This window comes from Chenopodium album, chromosome 1 (assembly GCF_948465745.1).
Source record: "Chenopodium album chromosome 1, dcCheAlbu1.1, whole genome shotgun sequence".
Lineage (NCBI taxonomy): Eukaryota > Viridiplantae > Streptophyta > Magnoliopsida > Caryophyllales > Amaranthaceae > Chenopodium > Chenopodium album.
Window position 1 is genome coordinate 67,898,547 of NC_137834.1, and position 20,939 is coordinate 67,919,485.

General features: G+C 34.2%; 2 protein-coding genes across 2 annotated transcripts; both read left to right on the plus strand.

Annotated features, from left to right (window-relative positions):
- The first annotated feature begins 7,425 nt into the window (after window positions 1-7,425).
- LOC145634801 (uncharacterized) lies at window positions 7,426-9,679 on the plus strand. Its single transcript, XM_081686177.1, has 5 exons — window positions 7,426-7,544; window positions 7,784-8,081; window positions 8,174-8,317; window positions 8,463-8,862; window positions 9,447-9,679. The coding sequence occupies exons 1-5, from the start codon at window positions 7,426-7,428 to the stop codon at window positions 9,677-9,679; spliced, it is 1,194 nt and encodes a 397-aa protein (XP_081542303.1).
- A 5,558-nt stretch (window positions 9,680-15,237) lies between these two features.
- Window positions 15,238-20,913, plus strand: LOC145557482 (glycosyltransferase BC10-like). Its single transcript, XM_081618661.1, has 2 exons — window positions 15,238-15,955; window positions 20,166-20,913. The coding sequence occupies exons 1-2, from the start codon at window positions 15,422-15,424 to the stop codon at window positions 20,805-20,807; spliced, it is 1,176 nt and encodes a 391-aa protein (XP_081474787.1). The 5' UTR covers window positions 15,238-15,421; the 3' UTR covers window positions 20,808-20,913.
- The last annotated feature ends 26 nt before the right edge of the window (window positions 20,914-20,939 follow it).

Consider the following 20,939-nt stretch of genomic DNA (forward strand, 5'->3'; position numbering starts at 1 on the left):
ATGGTATAACTGCAATTATGTTGAAAATTAGGGTTCTTTGTTTAGTTGATTGAATTGTTTATTGTTAAATTGAGGGCAATTGTTCTTTAATTATTGTTGGTTTGTTGTATTGTTTATTTACGAATCTGGGTAGGACAGAGTCCTTTGGTTGATTTGTTTAATGCTACTATGTGGAAATTGTTTACTGTCTAGGTTTTAGTGTTGTTTTGGTGATTAAATACTGCTTTATTAAATGGACAGATTGCTGCCGGTGATGATGACATTGTAGATGTTAAGGTTAGATTAGGAGGTGTGTTTGTGAACATGAAAATAAAGGGGAAAACTTTGTGTGGTTATGAGGGTGGGTGGGATTATTGGAGGTACAAGTGCAAAGTGAGTGAGATGTTTGTCAACTTGCTTAGGGAATCTTGCATTTGGGGTTTTGTGAAGTTTTATTTGCATGTGTCAAGCTTGTAAAATATATGGTATAAGATAATGGGAAATATTTGGAGAAGTGGCAAAAAGGAAATTTTGAATGATGGTGATGTCAAAGGGTTATTAGAGACAAAGACTAAGGATAACTTTGTTGTTGTGTATTGTACTAGCATTGAACCCATAATTGTTCAACCCACCCAAAATAGTCAAGTCAAAGGTGGTAAGCCCACTGATTTGAGGAAAAGCCCTAGGTTAAAGCAGCAGTTGCCAACTAAAGACACTGGTGAGACGGAAAACAACAAAAAAGGGGGTGATAGGGTTGTAGAGCACACTAAGAAGACCATAAAAAAAGAAACTATTCTCAGACAGTGTGAAAGGGAAGAAGAAGCAAGCTAAAGTGAAGAGGAAGGTACATTTGGGAGTACTAGGGTGAAGGGAAAAGGGAAAGCAAAGGGGAAAAGGAAGAAAAAGTCAAGGACTGAGGATGAGTTGGAATCAGAATCTGGTTTTGGTTCCTCCAGTTCTGACTTCAGTGAAATTGACATAGAATGGGAAGTAGGGGAAGAGGAGGAGGAAGATTATGAGGATGCTGATACATATGTGAAGAACATACTTGATGAAGTGAATGCAAGTTTAAAGGGTGTGCAGGAGGAGAGTGAACATGAGCAGCAGTGTATGCTTGAGAGTGAGCTGCTGACTAAGGAAGTAACTCTACAGAGAGAGTTCACCTCTGGTTCTGAGGAGTTGGAAATCCCTAGAGGTTCTGATGATGAGAGAGACAATTACCAATGGTTTCATGTCTCAACAAACTTCAAAAAACCCATTGAGTTGGTGAAAGGACAAAAGTTCCTTAACAACAAGGTGCTCATGAAAGTTATAAGGGTTCATGCCATTGAAAATAGGTATGAGTTCTGGTATTTGTACAATGACAGCAACAAACTAATAGTGTAGTGTAGAACACTACTACAAAAAATTGGCAAAGAGACCGTTAAAATAGGCATGTAAGAACCCATTTTGGCTTGAAATGGCTTCATTTTGAGAATATGGACCCATAAACTTATAAAATTTCTTCTTTTACGTGATTTCAAGTCATAAACTCTTATAAATATGTAAATATGGAATGGTTTGAGAAAGAACGAGTCCAAAAGTTAAGAAATAAAGAAAATAGGCATGTAAGAACCCATTTTGGCTTGAAATGGCTTCATTTTGAGAATATGGACCCATAAACTTAGAAAATTGCTTTTTTTACGTGATTTCAAGTCATAAACTCTTATAACTATGTAAATATGTGATGGTTTGAGAAAGAACGAGTCCAAAAGTTAAGAAATAAAGAAAAAAGGCATGTAAGAACCCATTTTGGCTTGAAATGGCTTCATTTTGAGAATATGGACCCATAAACTTCAAAAATTGCTTCTTTTACGTGATTTCAAGTCATAAACTCTTATAAATATGTAAATTTGGGATGGTTTGAGAAATAACGAGTCCAAAAGTTAAGAAATAAAGAAAATAGGCATGTAAGAACCCATTTTGGCTTGAAATGGCTTCATTTTGAGAATATGGACCCATAAACTTCAAAAATTGCTTCTTTTACGTGATTTCAAGTCATAAACTCTTATAAATATGTAAATATGGGATGGTTAGAGAAAGAACGAGTCCAAAAGTTAAGAAATAAAGAAAATAGGCATGTAAGAACCCATTTTGGCTTGAAATGGCTTCATTTTGAGAATATGGACCCATAAACTTAGTAATTTGCTTCTTTTACGTGATTTCAAGTCATAAACTCTTATAAATATGTAAATATGGGATGGTTTGAGAAAGAATGAGTTCAAAAGTTAAGAAATAAAGAAAATAGGCATGTAAGAACCCATTTTGGCTTGAAATGGCTTCATTTTGAGGATATGGACTCATTATCTTATAAATTTGCTTCTTTTATGTGATTTCAAGTCTTCACTTATATGTTTATTTGCTTTACTTGTAACTTATGTTGTTGGTTAATTGTTTAAACTATATATTATTGTATAATGTCTTTCTTGTAGGAGAACTACCAGAAGAATGTTGAAGAAGCCACCACTCAAGGGATTAAAAAGAGTCCTAATGAGTTTTATTGGGAGGGTGTGGTTGGTTTCAACAAGAAGGGTCGAGTGAGGGGACTTGGCCAAAGTGCAGAGCTGTACTTTGGCAACCGGACGGGTCGAGGTTCTAGGTCTTCACAACAGTACACACCGTCTGTTATTTGTCAGATGCAGGACTAGATGGACCATAGGGTGGAGGCTCTTCGTAGTGAGATCCGCAATGAACTCCGGAGTGAACTTCGGAGTGAAATGGAAGTTGAGATGCAAGCTCAAATTCAAGCTGAAGTGGCCCAAATGGAAAGGAGAGCCGAGGAGAGGTGGAATGACTTCATGAGACGATTTGGCAACAACGACACATGTTCCACCATTCAGCCTCAGCGACGAGACCCTAGGGATGACCCGGGTAGTGGAGGAGCAAGCTAGAGTACCCCTGCAGTTTTTTAGCCTAGATTAGGTTTATGTAGTACGGACAAGTAGTTAATTAGAATTTATGTAGCGTTTGATGATTTTTCCGCTTTTGTAGAATTACTATATATTATGTAGCTTTTGGATATGTTTAACTTCATAATAGCTTTTGTGGAAATATATATATTTATATTTCTGAAATTGGTTTATGATTTTAATTTTCACAGGTATTAGGTGCAGGAACATAGGTTATTAATGCTGGACAACTAGAATTTTGGCTTTGTGAATTATATTCTGCGACGGAAATAATTAATATTTAGTTTGTCGGAATTGATTTGCGACGGAAAAATGAAGAACAATCCGTCGCTGACAGACCCCTTAACGACGGAAACTTTCCTCGCAAAAGTTGAAATTTTGCGAGGGAATTAAATTCCGTCGGAATATTGCGAGGGATTTTTCCGTCACAAATAGTCTTTTTGCAAGGGATTTATCCGTCGCAAATAATTTTTTTGCAAGGGATTTTTCCGTCGCAAATAATCTTTTGGCAAGGATTTTTCCGTCGTAAATAATCTTTTTGCAAGGGATTTTTCCGTCGCAAATACTGAACTTTTGCGAGGGAATTTTCCGTCGTAAGTGATTCTTCAGCGACGGAATTTTCCGTCGTAAATCTGCGATGGATGATACCTGAAAGTCAGATTTTTCAGCGACAGAAGATATTCCGTCGGTATTTCCGTCGTAAAAGACATTTCTGACGGAATTTCCCTCGGAAATTCTTTTTTTCCTACGAATGGTTTTGCGACAGAACGTTACGACGGAATTCCGTCGGAAATACTGTTTGCGATTGAAATTGGCCTTTTGCAAGGGAAAATTTTCGTCGGTATTTAACCTTTTTCTTGTAGTGTTAGGGTTCTGTTTGATAAAGAGACATGTTCGTTAGAGGGGTCTGTTTTTTAGGACAAAGAGACCCGTGGTAAGTGATAGCGGGTCTGTTATATATGTTGTGAAATAATAGTTTAGAAGAAAAACAAACCTGTTATTTGAGATAGGGGTCTGTTTGGTAGGTATCTAACAGACCTACTATGTCACATAACGGGTCTCTTTATTCTCCAACTTTTAAAAAAATAAAAATAAATTAATTCTATCTTTTTATCTGGTGTGGGTAGGTTTGCATTTGAATGTTGAAAATTTTGTTTATTTGCAATATAAAAAATTGGCGGATGAAGTAAACTGTAAGTTACAGTTTAATCACATAAAATAACAACGGATTAAAATAAAATTGATGTAATACAAAAAAAAAAAAAAAATCAATACAACATAAAGTTGCAACAAAAAAATGAATTTATTGAAATTTACAATTATAATTACATCAATAAAGACTTGAATACTCCATTTTCCATCTCCTTTTGATTGAGCATTTCTGGTGACGAAATCACGCAAATCTGACAAAAAAATGAGACAAATTGCTCTTAATTAAATTATATAAAAGCTCTTAAATTATATTAGTGAATAGTGAAGAAAAATAAATAAGCTAAAATTATGTGACATTTATTCGCAATCGACGCCAACAACAGAGCGCTTCATCTTCCTCAATCTATTAACATTGTGGGTATGTCTGATTGGTAGGACTGTTTTGGTTAGTCAGGTTAATATAATTTAAGAGCTTTTGTATAATTTAAGAGCTTTTATATAGTTTAATCCTTAAAACTACTAGTATCACTAATCCCACAATGTTTAACCCACAAATCAGACATACCCAGTGTAGACACCCATTTGTGTCTCCCCAAAACCAAACCCGGTGATGAGTATCTTTCACGTCGAATCATAATCGAATGAAGTGAAAGTGTGGAAAGTCTAGTGTTGCGGTTAGTTTTTAATTCTTTTCTTTCTCTCTGTTTTTGAAAACCTATTTTAAGAAAACAACCAATCCAGTTTGGTTTGGTCCATAGAAAGGATCCAATAATAGAATAGTTGGGTGGGGCTTGAAAAGAGCTTTCCAACGATATATTATAAGCCCAATTCCGATGAATAATGAGGAAGTTATGGCCAAATTACTAAACTAGGTCCGGTTTGATATTTATGTGCGGTCCAATGATCTAGAGGAGGGCCTAATATTGATTTCTTCTAGAAGGTTCTTTTCATTCCTAATTTAATTAGCATTGATAAATTGACATTAGTTGACTGTTTTAGAGTTTTAATCATAATAAAAGAAGTGTTTTTAATGAAAATACGATTTTGCCCTTCTATACGGCTAAATTTTATCAAAATTAAGAAAACGCGTGAAACTGGTTTCTAGCGCCTGACGACAAGATTAGCGCCTGGCACTAATGCTTGGCGTCTGGCGCTAGCCTTAGCGCCTAGCGCTAATGTCTGGTGTCTGGCGCTAAGTCGTTTTATTCTCTTCGAAACTCTAGTTCGTTTTCTATCCATCTGGCTGATTTTCTCTATAAATAGCCTCTTAAAACCGCCGTTTTGAATCATCAACAACTATTAATTTTCTTATTCTCTCTAGTTTTCAAGATTCTCTTGATTTTTCTCTCTCTAGCTTGTTGCATACAAAATTCCGCATTCACAAGATCTAGAAACACCTAGCCAAATTCGAAGTTGCCTTCGCCCTAGACGTGAAAGGTTTTAATTTCTGAGGGTTTGGTCCCAAATCTCTATTTCAATTATTTGATTTAATTGTTTGATTTTATTATTTTCCTTGAAGTTACTAACGTGTGTATTTTGTTATTAGAAAGAGATACGAGACATCCAAGTAAGTGCTTTAATTGATTTATTGATATTATGATATAGAAATCATGTCTAGGTTGTTATTATGATTCCTAGTATCATGTTAGGATGCTTGATGTTTTGAATGACAACAATGATTCCTAGTATCATGTTTAGGGTAAGGTTATAATATCAAATATGCTTATTATGATTTCTATGATGCTTCCTATTTTCTTTCCTAATATTCATGTTAGTATCATGTTAGGGCTAAATATTTAATCTTTGATGTTTAGTGACATGCTAGGGTTTGTTATTAATCTTGTTAGTATCATGCCTAGGATCTTGCTATTAATATTATGCTTTAATATGATTATAATTATGATTATTTTTATAATTAATATTGTTGTTAATTATTATTGATTATTATTATGTTGCTTGATATTTATTGTTATTGCTTGATCACACCTTTTATGCATGTTTAAAGGGAATTGGTACTTGTAATCACGCTTAATAAGATAATTAATAATCTTGTTTAGGGTTAATTTGATTATAATTCAAGTGATCGCCAATAATAGTTTTATTCGTGCATTAATATTCAACCAACATAGATAAACAGGTTTAGGGTTAAACCTATTGATTGCATGTTAGTCAGAAAGCGCACATGAATACGATCAGAATAAAGTAGAGGCCTATTATTAGGGCAGGTTCAATCTCTTTTAGGTTGGATTTGTACCTTCATCCCCGAACTACCAGTCATGGTTACAAACCTATTGGAGTTGACGGTCTCCTGGATCGTTAAGGGGTGTAACCTTCACCTCGTGAACGGTTTACAAGTTTCTAAAACTTGTTGGCGACTCTTTAGCTCTATCTTCTTTCCCTTTGGACGCCACCATGCTTTAGTGTATGATCACAGTGGGGTTCAAGTTTGGGGTAATGCTTGAAATATTCCCTACACCCAGAAACTATTTTCCAAACCTTTCAGCCCAAAACATTTTAGAGTTACCTTTAAATGCCGAAACGATGTCGCCCTCATCAATATCGGGAAGAACCCACTCTTTCTTCGACCAAACACCAGACCCATAAGGCCTATTCGTCTTCCTAACTCGTGAATCGAAAAGGGATTTCCATTAATGTCCTTCAAATTACTTCAAAGCTTCCATATCATGTTGAACGTCCAACAATCCACTAGAGCGAGAACGATAAAGGATGTCATCGAGGGAGTAGGACTCGGTGGAGTCAGGTAGCGCGTTGAAGGGATGTACTTGGCGGAGAAATTGTGGGATTTGGCGTAACGACGAGCTTCTTTGCGAATGTTTTCGTGGGCAGCGTTGTGGGTGGAGGTGGAGGAGGAAGAGGAGGTTGCGGTGATTGGTAGGAGGGTGAAAATGGGGATTTTCCGAAACTTTGCTAACTTGCTTTTCACTTTTGTAGAGGAAGTGACGGCGGATTCATCGGGAATTTAGGAGGATGAGGGATTTATTTAGTTTGAAGGGAAATATGTATTAATATATATAAAAAAATAGTACCGAATAAAAAGGGTTGGGGCAGTGCAGTTTAGGGAGCAAAGGTTTGAGACCCTCAAAAGTAGAGAACGGGTCTCTTATCTCTTATTTTTTTCTTTCCTAGAACACATAAGAGACCCGTTATAATTAATATCGGATCTCTTATATCAAACAGATCCATTAGTTAAATAACGAGTCTTTAATTGGGGGGTTATTTTTCCAAGTTTTGTAGTAGTGGAAGAAGGTGTCAGTGCATATGGGATTCTAAAAAGTGTAGGCTTCCTAAGTGCACTTGTGTTGGGGGAAGGAGATGAAAGTTTAGGATGGTTGCAAGGAGGTCTATGAATCAAGATTTTTGGCAGATTAAGGATCTGAATTTGAAGCATAATTGTTTAATGGTCAGAAGCAACCTAAACCTCACAGCTGAATTTTTAGCTGACAAGTATATTGAAGGCTGGAGAAGTGACCTAGGGTGAAAACTAAAAAGCTTTAGAAGGAGGGTTTTAGGTGATCTTGGTATTGAAATTACATACCGTAAAGCTTGGTTGGCAAGATCAAGGGCTAAGCTTATGATATATGGATTTATAGAAGAACAATAAGCAAGAGTGTGGGACTATGGGAAGGCTTTGATGAAATACAACCTAAGCACTGAATGCAATGTTGTAGTTGATGGAATTATAGGCCTGAGCCCCCATTATTCTTGAGAATGTTCATATGTCTTGCACCAGCAGCAAAGGGATTTCTGTCAGGTTGTAGACCACTTATTGGGGTTGATGGATGTCACCTAAAAGGTCCATACCCTCGTCATATATTAGTTGCAGTTGTTAAAGATGGAAACAACAAAATCTACACTGTTACATGGGCCACAACTGAAATAGAGAACACAGAGACTTGGGTTTGGTTCCTTGAAAGTCTCATGAAATCCCTGAAAGATGAAAATCAAGGATTGGGGTATACTTTTATGTCAGATTGGCAAAAGGTAACCATTTACACTCTTGTGTTATCTACTTTGAACAAGTTATTTCAAATCTTGCTTTAGTTGAATGACTATGTTTGGTAGTATCTGAACAGGGGATGCTTGAAGCATTGCAACAAGTTGTGCCATATGCAGACACTAGGTATTATGTCAGACATATATGGGAAAACATCAAGTTGCAATTCAATGGAGCTACATTCAAGGAGTTGTTCTGGTTAGCAGCAAGGGCAACAACACTGGTATCCCTTGTTTTCTAAAATTTTGTTCTTTTGTATGTTTTCAAGTGGAATATTAAGCTTTTAATATATGCCACTCTAATGTTTTCTGCATGTCATTGTTCTAATATGCCTCTTTTTGTGTGTTTGTCAAATAAAACCTATGTAGTTTGACTTTGAAGCAGCAATGGAGTCAATAAAGTTCTTGTCAGAAGAAGCTTATGATTATCTTGTTGATATCCCTCCTGAACACTGGTCTAGGCATTCTTTCAGTTCTTTCCCTAAGTCAAACATGTTGCTCAACAACATTTGTGAGACTTTTAATGATGTTATTAAAGAAGGTAGGGATAAACCAATCTTGACTAAAATGGAGTGGCTTAGGAGGTATTTCATGAAAAGAAATCTTGATAAGTGGGAAAGCTTTCAGAGAATGGAAGGAAAGGTGACTCCATATGTGAAGAAGACATTCCAAATAATTGAATCAGCTGCAAAGTACTACGTTGTACAATTATCTATGGGTGATAGTTATGAAGTTGAGCTTAACTCAGAACTATTAACAGTTGACCTGAGTAAGCATACATACAGCTGCTACCATGGGAACTCACCGGTACCCCTTGTGTCCATTCATAAGCATGCATAATGGACAAAAGGGCATACCCTGAAGACTATGTGGACATAGCCTACCTTGTGTCTACATACATGTTGGCATATAGGTATGAAATTGCAGCAATGCCTGGTCCACACTACTAGGACAAAGTGAAGTTGAGGCAACCACTACCACCAGCCATCAAAGTCCAACTAGAGAGACCTAAGTCTAAGAAGAGGAAGTTGTAGAAGGGAGAAGTGCCAAGCCTGAACTAGAATCAGGAGCAGTAGAGTGTGAAGAGGAAGTGCAAGAACTGCAGGCAACTAGGGCACTTTGCTAAGCTTTGTAAAAATCCATCTGTCACACCAGTAGTTGTGTCTTCCCCTAAGAAAGAAGGTGGAAGGCCACCTTTGAAGAAAGACTAGGTGAATGACCAAAGAAAAAAAAAGAAAGAACTTTGAAAAAGGTAATAATGCAAATTGATCTTAGTCATTTGTTATGTGTTACTCAGCACCCTACTACTGAGTCTTAATTTTGTTTTATAAAGTGATTCTTTGGGTGGAATAGCAAGACCTAACAGCATTGCCAATAAGAGGCTTTCCCAAGAGGAGCTAAGGAGAGAACAACAACAGCAGAATCAGAGTCAACAGAATAGTCAAAGTCAGACCCAGCACAACACTCAAACTCAGAAGCAGACTCAATCTACTAAGCAGCAGACTAAAGCTTCAACTACAGTAGTTCCTTCTACCTCTACCAGGCAGGCAAGATCCAAGTTGAATCCTATTAGAATTAGATATTAGCTGAATTATTTTAGTCCAACTGAACATATGATATGGTCTGTAATATTTTTGAGCAACTTAACAGTGTTGGTGAACCTATATTTTGGTCTAGATTGCTTGTATTTTGAGCTATCAAAGTAAACAAATATTTTTTCTGTCAAATGCACGCATGTCAATATGACAATAGCACTTAATCAGTGCACTTTTAACCAAGATTGTGTTTTTATGCCTAATCTGATCATGTTGTTGTTGTGTTTGTCTAAGTTATGTTTTAACCAAGATTTATGCCTAATTTGATCATGTTGCTTTCAAAGTGCTCATTAACTCACTCAACTTCAAGCTTTTTAAAGCACCCTACTTAATCACAGCTTTAAACAGCGAAAATAGTACACAAATTATGTTGCAACAAGTTGACTTATTTCATTTATCAAGAAAGAGTACAATAGTCCAATCCTTAACACCCCTCCCACTTATTACATTATATTCATTAAAACAAAACCTAGAATAACCAACAGAATAGAACACAAAACAACAAAATAAACTAGAAGCTTGTTACCTAAATTGGCAGAGTTGGTGATGATCATATTCCTATTTCCACTAAGAGCCTTGTATTTTACATTCAAATTGTCCACCTCATTCAGCAGACACCTTCTTTGCCCAGTTAAGTCTTCAACATCCCTTTTCAGAGAGTTCACTTTAGCTTTCATCAACTTCTTGTCAAGCAAACGTTGATTGATAACATCTCTTTGCCAATCTGTTCCATCTCTAGTGTCAACCCATTTAAAACACTTGCACCCCCTAGTTTCAGTGTTAGAATCATATAATTTGCAAGCCATGAATTTCCTCCCAGGGTTCTCCTAGTCCAAGATGTTAATTTTGCAAAAGGCAATCTACAATTGCATTTCTTCTTATTTGTGGGAGAAGAGTTATTCCTAGACATCTTCTAACCTGCAATTACCATAAAAGATGTTATTTTATGCAACAACATCCACCAAACCACAAATTATACACATCTTAATCAAGCACACCTATTCACTGAGGTGGTTGGCCACCAAAATGAGGATAACCAGGGAGTGGCCAAATCCCAATTTGTTTCATCCTGTACTCAATGATACAGTCAGCCAAGAAACCAGGGTCATCTGTGCTCCCAACATGTATGTTGTATGTGTCCAGATTAGGTAACCTCCTAATCATCTAGCTTGAACACATCACCATCATCCTCTAAGGTCCTGAATTTCCCTTTACAAATGTACTGGAATATGGGGTACAGTAGGTCAATTGATCCCTCTACTGGATCATCCATATCACGAAGTTGATCTTCAAATGCTATTGTTGTATCTTGCAAGTTACTTTTACCAATCTCATATTCAATATCAATATCAACACTCAAATACTTAAATCTAAGAATCACCTTAATCTCCTCCATTTCTGCCACAACAATTCCAACAACAAATAAACAACACAAGCTGAAAACATGTTCCAATCAACCCTAACATTCCCTACAATTTGTAACTACAATTTCAGCTAATATTTCAAAATCAATCACACAATTTGACAGAAACCCCATTTAAATACTACTAGATAACCTAGTAACCTACATTAATCAATTCAATTGCCTTCAGAGCCCTAAATAATTCCCCCAATTTAATTGACACAAGAACCCTAATTTTTACGAATTAAAAGGTTACCTGAAGCGAATTGATTTTCTGTTGCTGTTAAGGATGCTACTGTTGTTACAATTCAGCTCCAATTTGTGGAATTTGTGAAGAAATTTAAGATGGGATGGCAATTTTAGCTAGGGAAAGTGATTTATAAGAAGAATCAGGGAGGAAAAACTGTTAGAAAGCAAAAAACTAGCCGTTTTTAGCCGTTGACTGGGGCCCACGTGACTAAATATCACCGGAATTTCAAATTAAGTGGTAATTTGAGTAACTAATTAAATTATTGGGTGATAATTTTAAATTAAAAAAAAAAATTCGGGTGATTAGATAGAAATTAGGTATATTTTTGGGTGATAAATTAAAATTTTTCCTTTTTTGAATTTGATGTTGTAAAATTTTTTATTTTTTTATTTTTATGTTGCAATTTTTATTTTTATTTTATTTTTTAATTTTTTTTTTTTTTTTGTATTATACAATAAAAATTTAATGATAATTATATTTCAGTTGATTATGATGTTGTGTTTCATACATTTAATTGTTTGATTTTTTTGCTTTTTTTTTTCTAAGGAAAAACGAGCACTCGTATTTTAATAGCAATCAATATCCACCAAAAGTTTGATTATATTTCAAGTGAATAAAACAAAATAAACACATGGTGTATTGCCACCGGTTAACCGGTGGCATTTAAATTTAATATAAAAAAAATTATAAAATAAAAATGGGAAGTGAGTATTGCCACCGGTTGGTGGCAATAATATATAATGTCACCGGTTAACCGATGAGAATAATAATTTTTGCCACCGATTTTGAACTGGTGGCTTTTAAAGGAGGTGTTAGCACCCCCTTAATGCCCAGCGGTTTAAAACCGGTGGTATAAGGGGATTTTGAACCGGTGGCTTTTTGCTTTTCTTTACTAGTGATATATTCTTCTAGAGTGGAAGAAATACTAACCCAGTCTTTCTAGGGAGAAAAGTTCTTCCTAAAAGAGGAAGATTAATGTATACCAAAAAATAAACAAAAACAAAGAGAATAAGCTCACAAGAAACAACGAATGGGGCTTTCCACCAATAAAAATTTCTCCAAAATTCAACTATGAAGGCTAAGTTTAAGAAAAAGGAGAGATGAGAAAGAGTATAGGGAATCGACTAACTAATTTATCTAAATTAATTTTGTTAGGCAAATTATTATATGTGGGTGACCACATCATGTGGCATGGGTTACTCGAATTTTTCAGTCAGGGATTACTCGAGTTTTTTGGTCAGATGGGTTACTTGAGGGTGTTCGGTCAGGGTTTACTCGGTCAAGGGTTACTCGGTTAGGGTTACTTGAGGGGTTACTTGAGGGTTTACTCGGTCAGGGGTTTTTTTCTCAGTCGAGGGTTACTTAAGGATTTACTCAGTTGGGGGTTACTTGACAGTTTACTCGGTCAAGGACTACTCGAGTTATTCGCTCAAAAGTTACTCGAGTTACTCTGTCAGAGGTTACTTGGGGGTTTTGGTCAGAGGTTACTCGATTAGGGGGTTATTTTAGGAGTTACTATGTCAGGAGTAACTCGGATCGAGTAACCCTGTCAAAACGATGTGGCCAGCCAGGCAACCACACAAAAAATTCTCCATTTTTATTCTCGTTACACTTCTCCTAAGGAAAAAAAAAAAAAAAAAAATTAATTAAGTTTTATTTAGAGACAAATAAGTAATAATTTTTTTTTTTAATGTTCATATAAATTAGCCACAAGAGAAGGTGATGATAATTGATACTGAGTACAATCAATTGAGCTATCTCACTCTACATAATACAAGTAACTGAAGTAAGTAATAATACTTTCATTTATCAACCAAAAAATGTGGAAAGAATAAAAACTTGAGCCAACAACTTGTAATAATGTTATTCCCATTTACCAACGCCAAATGAATGAATAAAAACTTGACCAACAATGTAATGTTATTTTTATTCCCTTGACGATCAATAGTACTACCCAACTGAGCTCACCATTGTGGCATTGTCATAAAGTTGGTATGTTATTGTCATAAGCACAACTATGTTATCCTATTGGCTATTGTACAAATCAACAAATAGTTCACTTAATCTTGATTTTTCATTTGCCTATGTTATTTAACGAATCTTGCAATAATTGCCTTTCTGAATTATTCATTAACAAAGTTGACCTTACTATACACTTCTTTCTTTTGGTTTTACTTGCAAGTCTTGAAACACTTTGACATACTCTAATTTGATTACTCCATATGGTTATTAGTTTATATTTCAAGAGAAATATAATTATATGGAAACTTTTTAAAATCTAATGACTCCATTAATACCTTCATAATATCAAATATTATAGTTTACATTTATTGATAAGAAAAAATATTAATAATTGAAGTAATGCATGGTAATTATAAAAGTCAAGTGTTGCAAATAAAAAAGAAATTGGGGAAATTATTGTGTCTATATTTTTTTTTTTAAAAAAAAAAACATATTGTATCTATTTTTAATTTTTAAATATTTTTTTAGTTTTACATTTACTACAATAAACCCCCTTTTTATCTTAATTATTTTCATATAAAATACCCCAAAATTTCTCAAATTCTAGTGTCATTATTTACTCTTTTTATAATTTTCCACCTTGGTATAAAAATTAGCACCTTCATGACACATTGGTATAAAAGTTAGCACTGGTGAAAAATTGGTATAAAAGTTAACAAATATCGACAAATTGGTATACAAATTAACAAGTTGTGACATTTCGCCCTTTTTTTTTGTCGAAAGAGTTTTTTTTTTCAAATTTTAATTTTTTGTTGCTGTTAATTCTCATTTTATGCTAAATAATTCTCTCCTCCATGCTCATGCAACCAAGATTATCGACATATAATAACAAAAATAAAAAAAATTGTGAGTTCAAACAAAAATTTACAAAAATGAATGAAAAGAGAAGTTCTTATGATTTAATGCTTCAAAAGTTAAAATTGACGTGTAATAAGTTGTAATATTTAAAAAGTTGGGAGTAAATGTATTTATATAAAATTGAATATTGGGAAAAAAAATTCGATGTAACCTTGAAAATATTTAATCAAATCTTGATCTTATAATTTTTGTTGATTAATATTTATGAATAAGGATCTGTTCACATTTACTTGATTTCAGTTCAACTCCAATAAGTTCAGTTCAGTTCAGCTCCAATCAGTTCAGTTCAGTTCAGCTACAATTAGTTCAGTAAATGTGAACAGACCCTAATCTCGGATATTTCTCTATATTCTCAAATTTTGTCCCTTTTTTCCTTTTTTTTTCTTCGTTTTTTTGCCTTTTATAGTGTCCAATAAATTTACAATAAATATTTTAAGCAAAAAAAAAAAAAAAAAAAAAAAAAAAAAAGTAAAGAAAAACAATAGATTTGACCTACAATATTAAGAATAATCATTTGTACAATATACACTTATTATTCTAACAACAAAAAAGGGTTAAACGTCATCACTTACAAACTTTTATACCAATACGTCATCACATATGTGAACTTTTATATCAATATGTCGCTGGTGACTAACTTTTATACCAATCTATCGCCGACGGTAACTTTTATACCAATATGGCTAATTGGTCTAACATACTCTCATTTATCAAAGCTTACTAAACATCATTAATTTTATTTTTTTTTAAGTTTAACCCTGTAAACAAAATAAATTGTGAGATAACGGGAGTAAGAATTTAGAAATATTGTGTACTTACGGATTCAATTGTTGGGGGTCAAACGTTAATAATACAACATATTATTAATGTTGAACTAGTCTATTATTTTTATTTGTAATTTAGGACCACAGTGGTCCACAGACAAACAATTTGGAATTTAGGATACTGTATTATATAAGACCTTTCTTTATGACATAAATCTTTATATCTAGATACCTTTCCCAATTAGCCAAAATTCTTGATCTTTAAACCCTCTTCATACCTGCTTTTCCTTCTAATAATTAAAAACATATGAATGATTATTAATATTTCCTTAATTAATCTTAATTAATGGTATATGATTAGAAGAAACCTTTTTCTAGTCCCTTCAAAAACCTTCTTATAATCCTATAACTTTTTCTCTGTTTCATTCATATAAATCATGAATGATCAAAAACAGAACAATAGATCATTTTTACTAGTAAAACTCATTTATGCTCATTTAAATTACCTCAAATCATGTTGCTTTTCAATCGTATTACTCGTTTTTACCATAACTTTAATACTCACCCTAGCATACTACTCACATAGATCCCCCCTCCATAACATAAACATTATTACTATACAAACACCACAAAAACTCCAAGCTCTTAACACCCCTTTATCACCAAGTGCATCAAAAAACAACTCGTACGAGGACAACCACGCAATCGAATCATACCCTATTCACGAGTCTTCGAGCGATGAAGAGTTGATGAGGAGGGCATCAAACGTTACAAGAATGGAAAATTTTGGGGTGCCTAAGATTGCTTTTATGTTTTTGATCAAAGGATCACTTCCTTTGGCACCTCTTTGGGAAAAATTGTTTAAAGGACATGAAAGATTATACACAATTTATGTTCATTCTGATCCTTCTTACAAATCTTCAGCTGAATTGAATTCTGGGGTGTTTCGTGGCCGCATGATTGCTAGCAAGGTACGTTTATTTGTTCCATTTGTTGTCCTTTTTTTTTCATGAGTTGATAATGTTTTTTTTTTTTTAACTTTATTCTTATTGGGTTGATTGATTAGATGATAAGAGTTTGTTCCATATCACTCTGTTTTTAAAGATTTTGGATTTAAAATTTAACTCAAAATTTCAATTGATTTAAGTTACCAACAAGTATTACTAGTAAGTAGTGACTTGTTTTTATGAAAATTCTACAATGGTCGTTTGAAATATGACTATCATAATTTTTTAATGATTATATAATTCATAATTAACGTATTTTTACCCAAGTAATTGATTATATTACTCTATTTTGGTTATAAAATATTATTATCAACATTTTTTTAATTTATTAAATTTTTAGTTTCATTTATGTAATTTTTACTCTTATTTTACAGTTTCTCAAAAAAATTATTTTATATTGGATTAAAATTTTCAAAAATTATATTTGCAGTGTAGAAATTAAAATACTAATTGTGTCCAATTTATAACTAGAAAAAATGGATCGCTCATATTATTTATCATTAAAATAATAAGGTAGTCATATTTTATACGACCGCTGTAGAAACATCCTTGTTTTTACGGTTTTTTTTTTTTTTTAACAAAATGTTGTTTTTACGTGTTATATATGCTTCAATGACAAGTCTTTTTTGAAATGTTCTTTGAACTAGTTTAATCTATTTTGCCTACCACAACTTACCAACTTCTAATATTATCACTAGTTAAAACTATTTCATGGTTTAGTATGTTGGGAATTTAATTTAGTCAGTATAAGTTTGTAAAGCTAATTTTTCATCATTAAGTAAACAAAGAGAATATATTTTGTTCCTTTCATCAAAATATCAACTTTGTTCTATGATAATTGCTCATACAACTTTTTACATGTCCTCTTTGTAAAAAAAAAAAAAAAAAAAAAAAAAAAAAAAAAAAAAAAAGTCAATAAGTAAACAAAGAGAATATAACACGCTGTTCGTTTCAAAATAAATTAATAACCACGTAAATTGTCAAAAATAGAGGATTGTAAATGATGTAGCTAGTTATTGATACACAAGTTAAACATGTACTGTAATAAAAACGAAGGTGCATTCCAATAAATGCGTTGAAAATTGTTGGATGAAAATTGACCAAATATGTTTGGCAATTGGCAGTTTGGCACTCATCGTCAATACTCCATTACTTTTTCCACCCCTTTTAATGGAGTAATTAGCTTTCCTCAATTAGCTTAATTTAATTATCTTATGATTCTTATAAGCAAAATTAAACTGATTTTTTAGTAACTTTAAAACGTACTTTGAGCTCCTTTCCTCTAATGTTAAATAATTTACATATTTTAATTGCTTCATAAATCTAGAGCTGGCATATGTATCGTGTTAAGAAACCTCAATACTAACCTCATAAGTTTAATCTTGTGTGATCACATATATAAATTGAAAACATTTGACATTGATATACTTTTTAAGTGTTCCATATCGTGCTGAAGTGGTGGCCCATTTGATTAATTTCATTGATGCATATTAGAAACAAATTCAAGGTATGTAGGAATTTTTTTCCTGGCCTCTAAGGTGGAAAGAAACACCTAAATAAACATTGTACACCATTTTGATTGGTTACTTAGTTTACACTAATTAGAATAATTAGACTAATAGAAATATAGAATATCTAGTTAATTTTAGCTAAAAACAAAATTACTACAGTAGCAAGATAATCTATTTGAAAAGTCCACTCCCAATTCTTTCATGATTAAATTTGACAAGAACAATCACACAAAGCTTTAAATGAGATGGTGTAACATCCCTATTTCCCCATACTAACATCAGCGATAATAACATGTTGTAAGAATTTTATCCGTATTGGTCACGTAAATGGGGAACGGGTGTATGTGTCGAGTCAAAAATTAAAAGAAAATTATACTTGTACTTTTTCATTATTGACCACAAAATTCTACCCTTCATTTATGCATTGATTATACTCCCTGCGTTTTTAAATACTTTCTCCATTTCGTTTTTTTGCACTATTCATTTTGATAGAGTATAAAACATATTCCTGAGCCTCAACCATCGGCTTAAGTTTTTGGTTGAATTGGTCCTTTAACATGGTATTGGAGCCAACGTGACACAAAGGTTACGGGTTCGAATCTCATCCGCCTCTCCTTCAAAGTGGAATTAATTCGCATCAGGTATGGGTGGGCATGTGTTGTATCACATTTCTAAATACTACTATACTACTATATATTTGAGGAAGTATATTTTATTTCTCAAATTTGGTGACATATACTACTATATATTACTCCCTCTGTTTTTAAATACTTGCTCCATTTCTATTTTTTGCACTATTCATTTATCATACTTTGACTAATGTTTGTGATTATACATAAGAAAAAATATAGTCATGTGGGTAATTAAAGAGGTTAGTGATCAAAGATTAGCATCGGCATGCGTGTCCAATGTTAGAAATGGTAATGCAAACGGATTCTCGCACCCGATCGGGCGGTGTTTCGCCCGACCGGGCGGAGTTGGCTAAGGAAAATAGGAGGACTCTCGCGCCCGATCGGGCGCCGATTGGGCGACGGACTCGAGTTTTTTACGAGCCCGATCGGGCGGCTCTCGCCCGATTGCTCGCCCGAGGTGGGTGTTCTAGATCTCCCGACCGGGCGGTGTTCGCCCGACCGGGCGCGACACCAGGTCTGGAAAAACTTTGTCTCGCGCCCGATCAGGCGGATGTTTGCCCGATCGGGCCCGCCTTTTTCCTAGGTCAGTTTGTTTTACTTGTCTCCGATTTTCGGGATTCATATAAATACGAGCATTGCCTCTTTATCATTATTCAATTCACTTTCAAACCAAAAACACAAACCTACCCTTTGAGATCTGAACAGTTCTTGAGCAATTCCACTGTTCGGGTTCGGGTGCACGGATTACGGAGAGAGTTGCGTTAAACTTGGGGGGCGTGCGTCACTAGGAAACTTGTACCGGTGGTGGCGTATTTTGCTTCTAAGGCAGTGGATTATTGTTCCACGGCGTGACTGTGAGTCTGGGATCTTCAGTCCAGGAAAGTTCTAATCTTTTTGTTTGTTATTGATTTCAACAATTATTTTACCAACATCCAAGAGAAATGGAGCAAGTATTTAAAAACGGAGGGGGTATTATATACTTCCTCCGTTCTGTTAATATTGCAACAAGGAGAAAATTACGCATCCCAAAACACATTTTATATGCTAAATATCTATAATTGTGTAAGAGTAAAAATTATAAAAAAATTGATATTGTGAAAGTATTATATGAGACGAATCCAACAATATCCCACTTAACTATATTTTGCTTAACGTATAACTCATATTATATGGTCAAACAAGAGTGATGAATAGTGCAAAAAGTCCATTGTTGCAATATTAATAGAACGGAGGAAGTATGAAGTAGTATTTTTCTAGTGAAAATTAGTAAACACCAATTGTATGGATGGATGGATTGCCAAATTGAGACGCTATATAATTAAGAATGATTAGGAGTTACAATGGGCGGGGGGTGAGAATCGATCTTAGAATCTCCTGGAATCGAAAGGAAAACTCTAACCTTGATTACCTTGATTTTCCTATCACATGAATATCAAGGGGGCATTACCCACGGGAGAGTGGGGATACGAGCCAGCCTCAAACCGGGGTCATAGGCCTCACAACAGAACCGAAGCCTAGCTCTATTGAGCTATGGGCTTTGTGCTCGTTTTTAGTGTGTGGTTCCTAGAGGTGTGGGTACCTTGCTGCATTTGCATCGTACCACCGTTGCGTAAAAAGAACATATTATACCAATGTAAAAAACATACAATTGTACGGTAAAAAAACATACTATTACAATGTAAAGAACAGATATCTAAATTAAAAAGAACATATTTGCACCAAAAAAGAGTGAAAAAACATATGTCCATATTCTTTGATTGTCGGTGTAATGAACTTTTATATGTAATATAATGTTTATTGCTTATTATGAAATGTTCATTGAATTTTGTCTTAAAATTATGATAGATATATATAAATAATGTTCAGTACATAATATTTTCATGTTCTTTATTAATATAACAGATGTTCTTTACATATACAAAAAAAAAACATAAAATTTAATGTTCCTTACAAAATTGCTACTCCATCCGTGTTTTTTCTGTATTATTATGTTATCATGGTTTGTCCTAAACTCAATTACATTTTACGCAGAAAGTAGAATGGGGAAAGTTCAACATGATTGAGGCAGAATTGCGCTTACTAGCAAACGCTCTACAAGACGTTTCAAACCAAAGATTTGTTCTTCTCTCAGAAACTTGCATCCCTCTCTTCAACTTTTCAACTATCTATTCTTACCTTATAAATTCCACTCAAAGTTACGTCCAAGCCTATGACAAAAGTGGTCCAGCAGCAAGGGGCCGGTACAAGCACCGTCTTGGTCCAAACATCACGGTCCAAGACTGGCGAAAAGGGTCTCAGTGGTTTGAGATGGACCGCGAGTTAGCCATCAAGGTCATGTCTGATCAACGTTACTTCTTGTCATTCAAGGGAGCATGCCTTAAGTCTGCATGCTATGCCGATGAGCATTACTTGCCTACTTGGATGAACATGAATGTTGGACAAAGAAACTCGAATCGAAGCATAACTTGGGTTAATTGGTCCAAGGGTGGATGTCACCCTGCTAAGTATGACAGAATTCATATTACAGGTGAGTTTTTGAAGAAGTTAAGGAATTGGAAGACTTGTCAATATAATGGGAAGAAAACCAACATTTGCTTCTTGTTCGCAAGAAAATTCATGCCTAAAACGTTAAATAGGCTACTAATGTTGGCACCCCCAATTATGGGCTTTTAGACATGTATTATTGCTAGATCTCTTGCTCACAAAAAAATTGAAAAAAAAAATCTCTTACTGGTTGACAATTTGTTATTTTTTTCAAAGTAGATATATACTACATCCATATTTTTTTATGTTTATTTCATTTGT

Coding starts and splice junctions, on each gene's coding strand:
- LOC145634801 (XM_081686177.1), top strand. CDS start 7,426: ATGGTTGCAAGGAGGTCTATGAATCAAGATTTTTGGCAGATTAAGGAT. Junction 7,545..7,783: donor GCTGAATTTTTAGCTGACAA/GTATATTGAAGG, acceptor ATGGAATTATAG/GCCTGAGCCCCCATTATTCT. Junction 8,082..8,173: donor TTATGTCAGATTGGCAAAAG/GTAACCATTTAC, acceptor GTATCTGAACAG/GGGATGCTTGAAGCATTGCA.
- LOC145557482 (XM_081618661.1), top strand. CDS start 15,422: ATGAATGATCAAAAACAGAACAATAGATCATTTTTACTAGTAAAACTC. Junction 15,956..20,165: donor GCCGCATGATTGCTAGCAAG/GTACGTTTATTT, acceptor CATTTTACGCAG/AAAGTAGAATGGGGAAAGTT.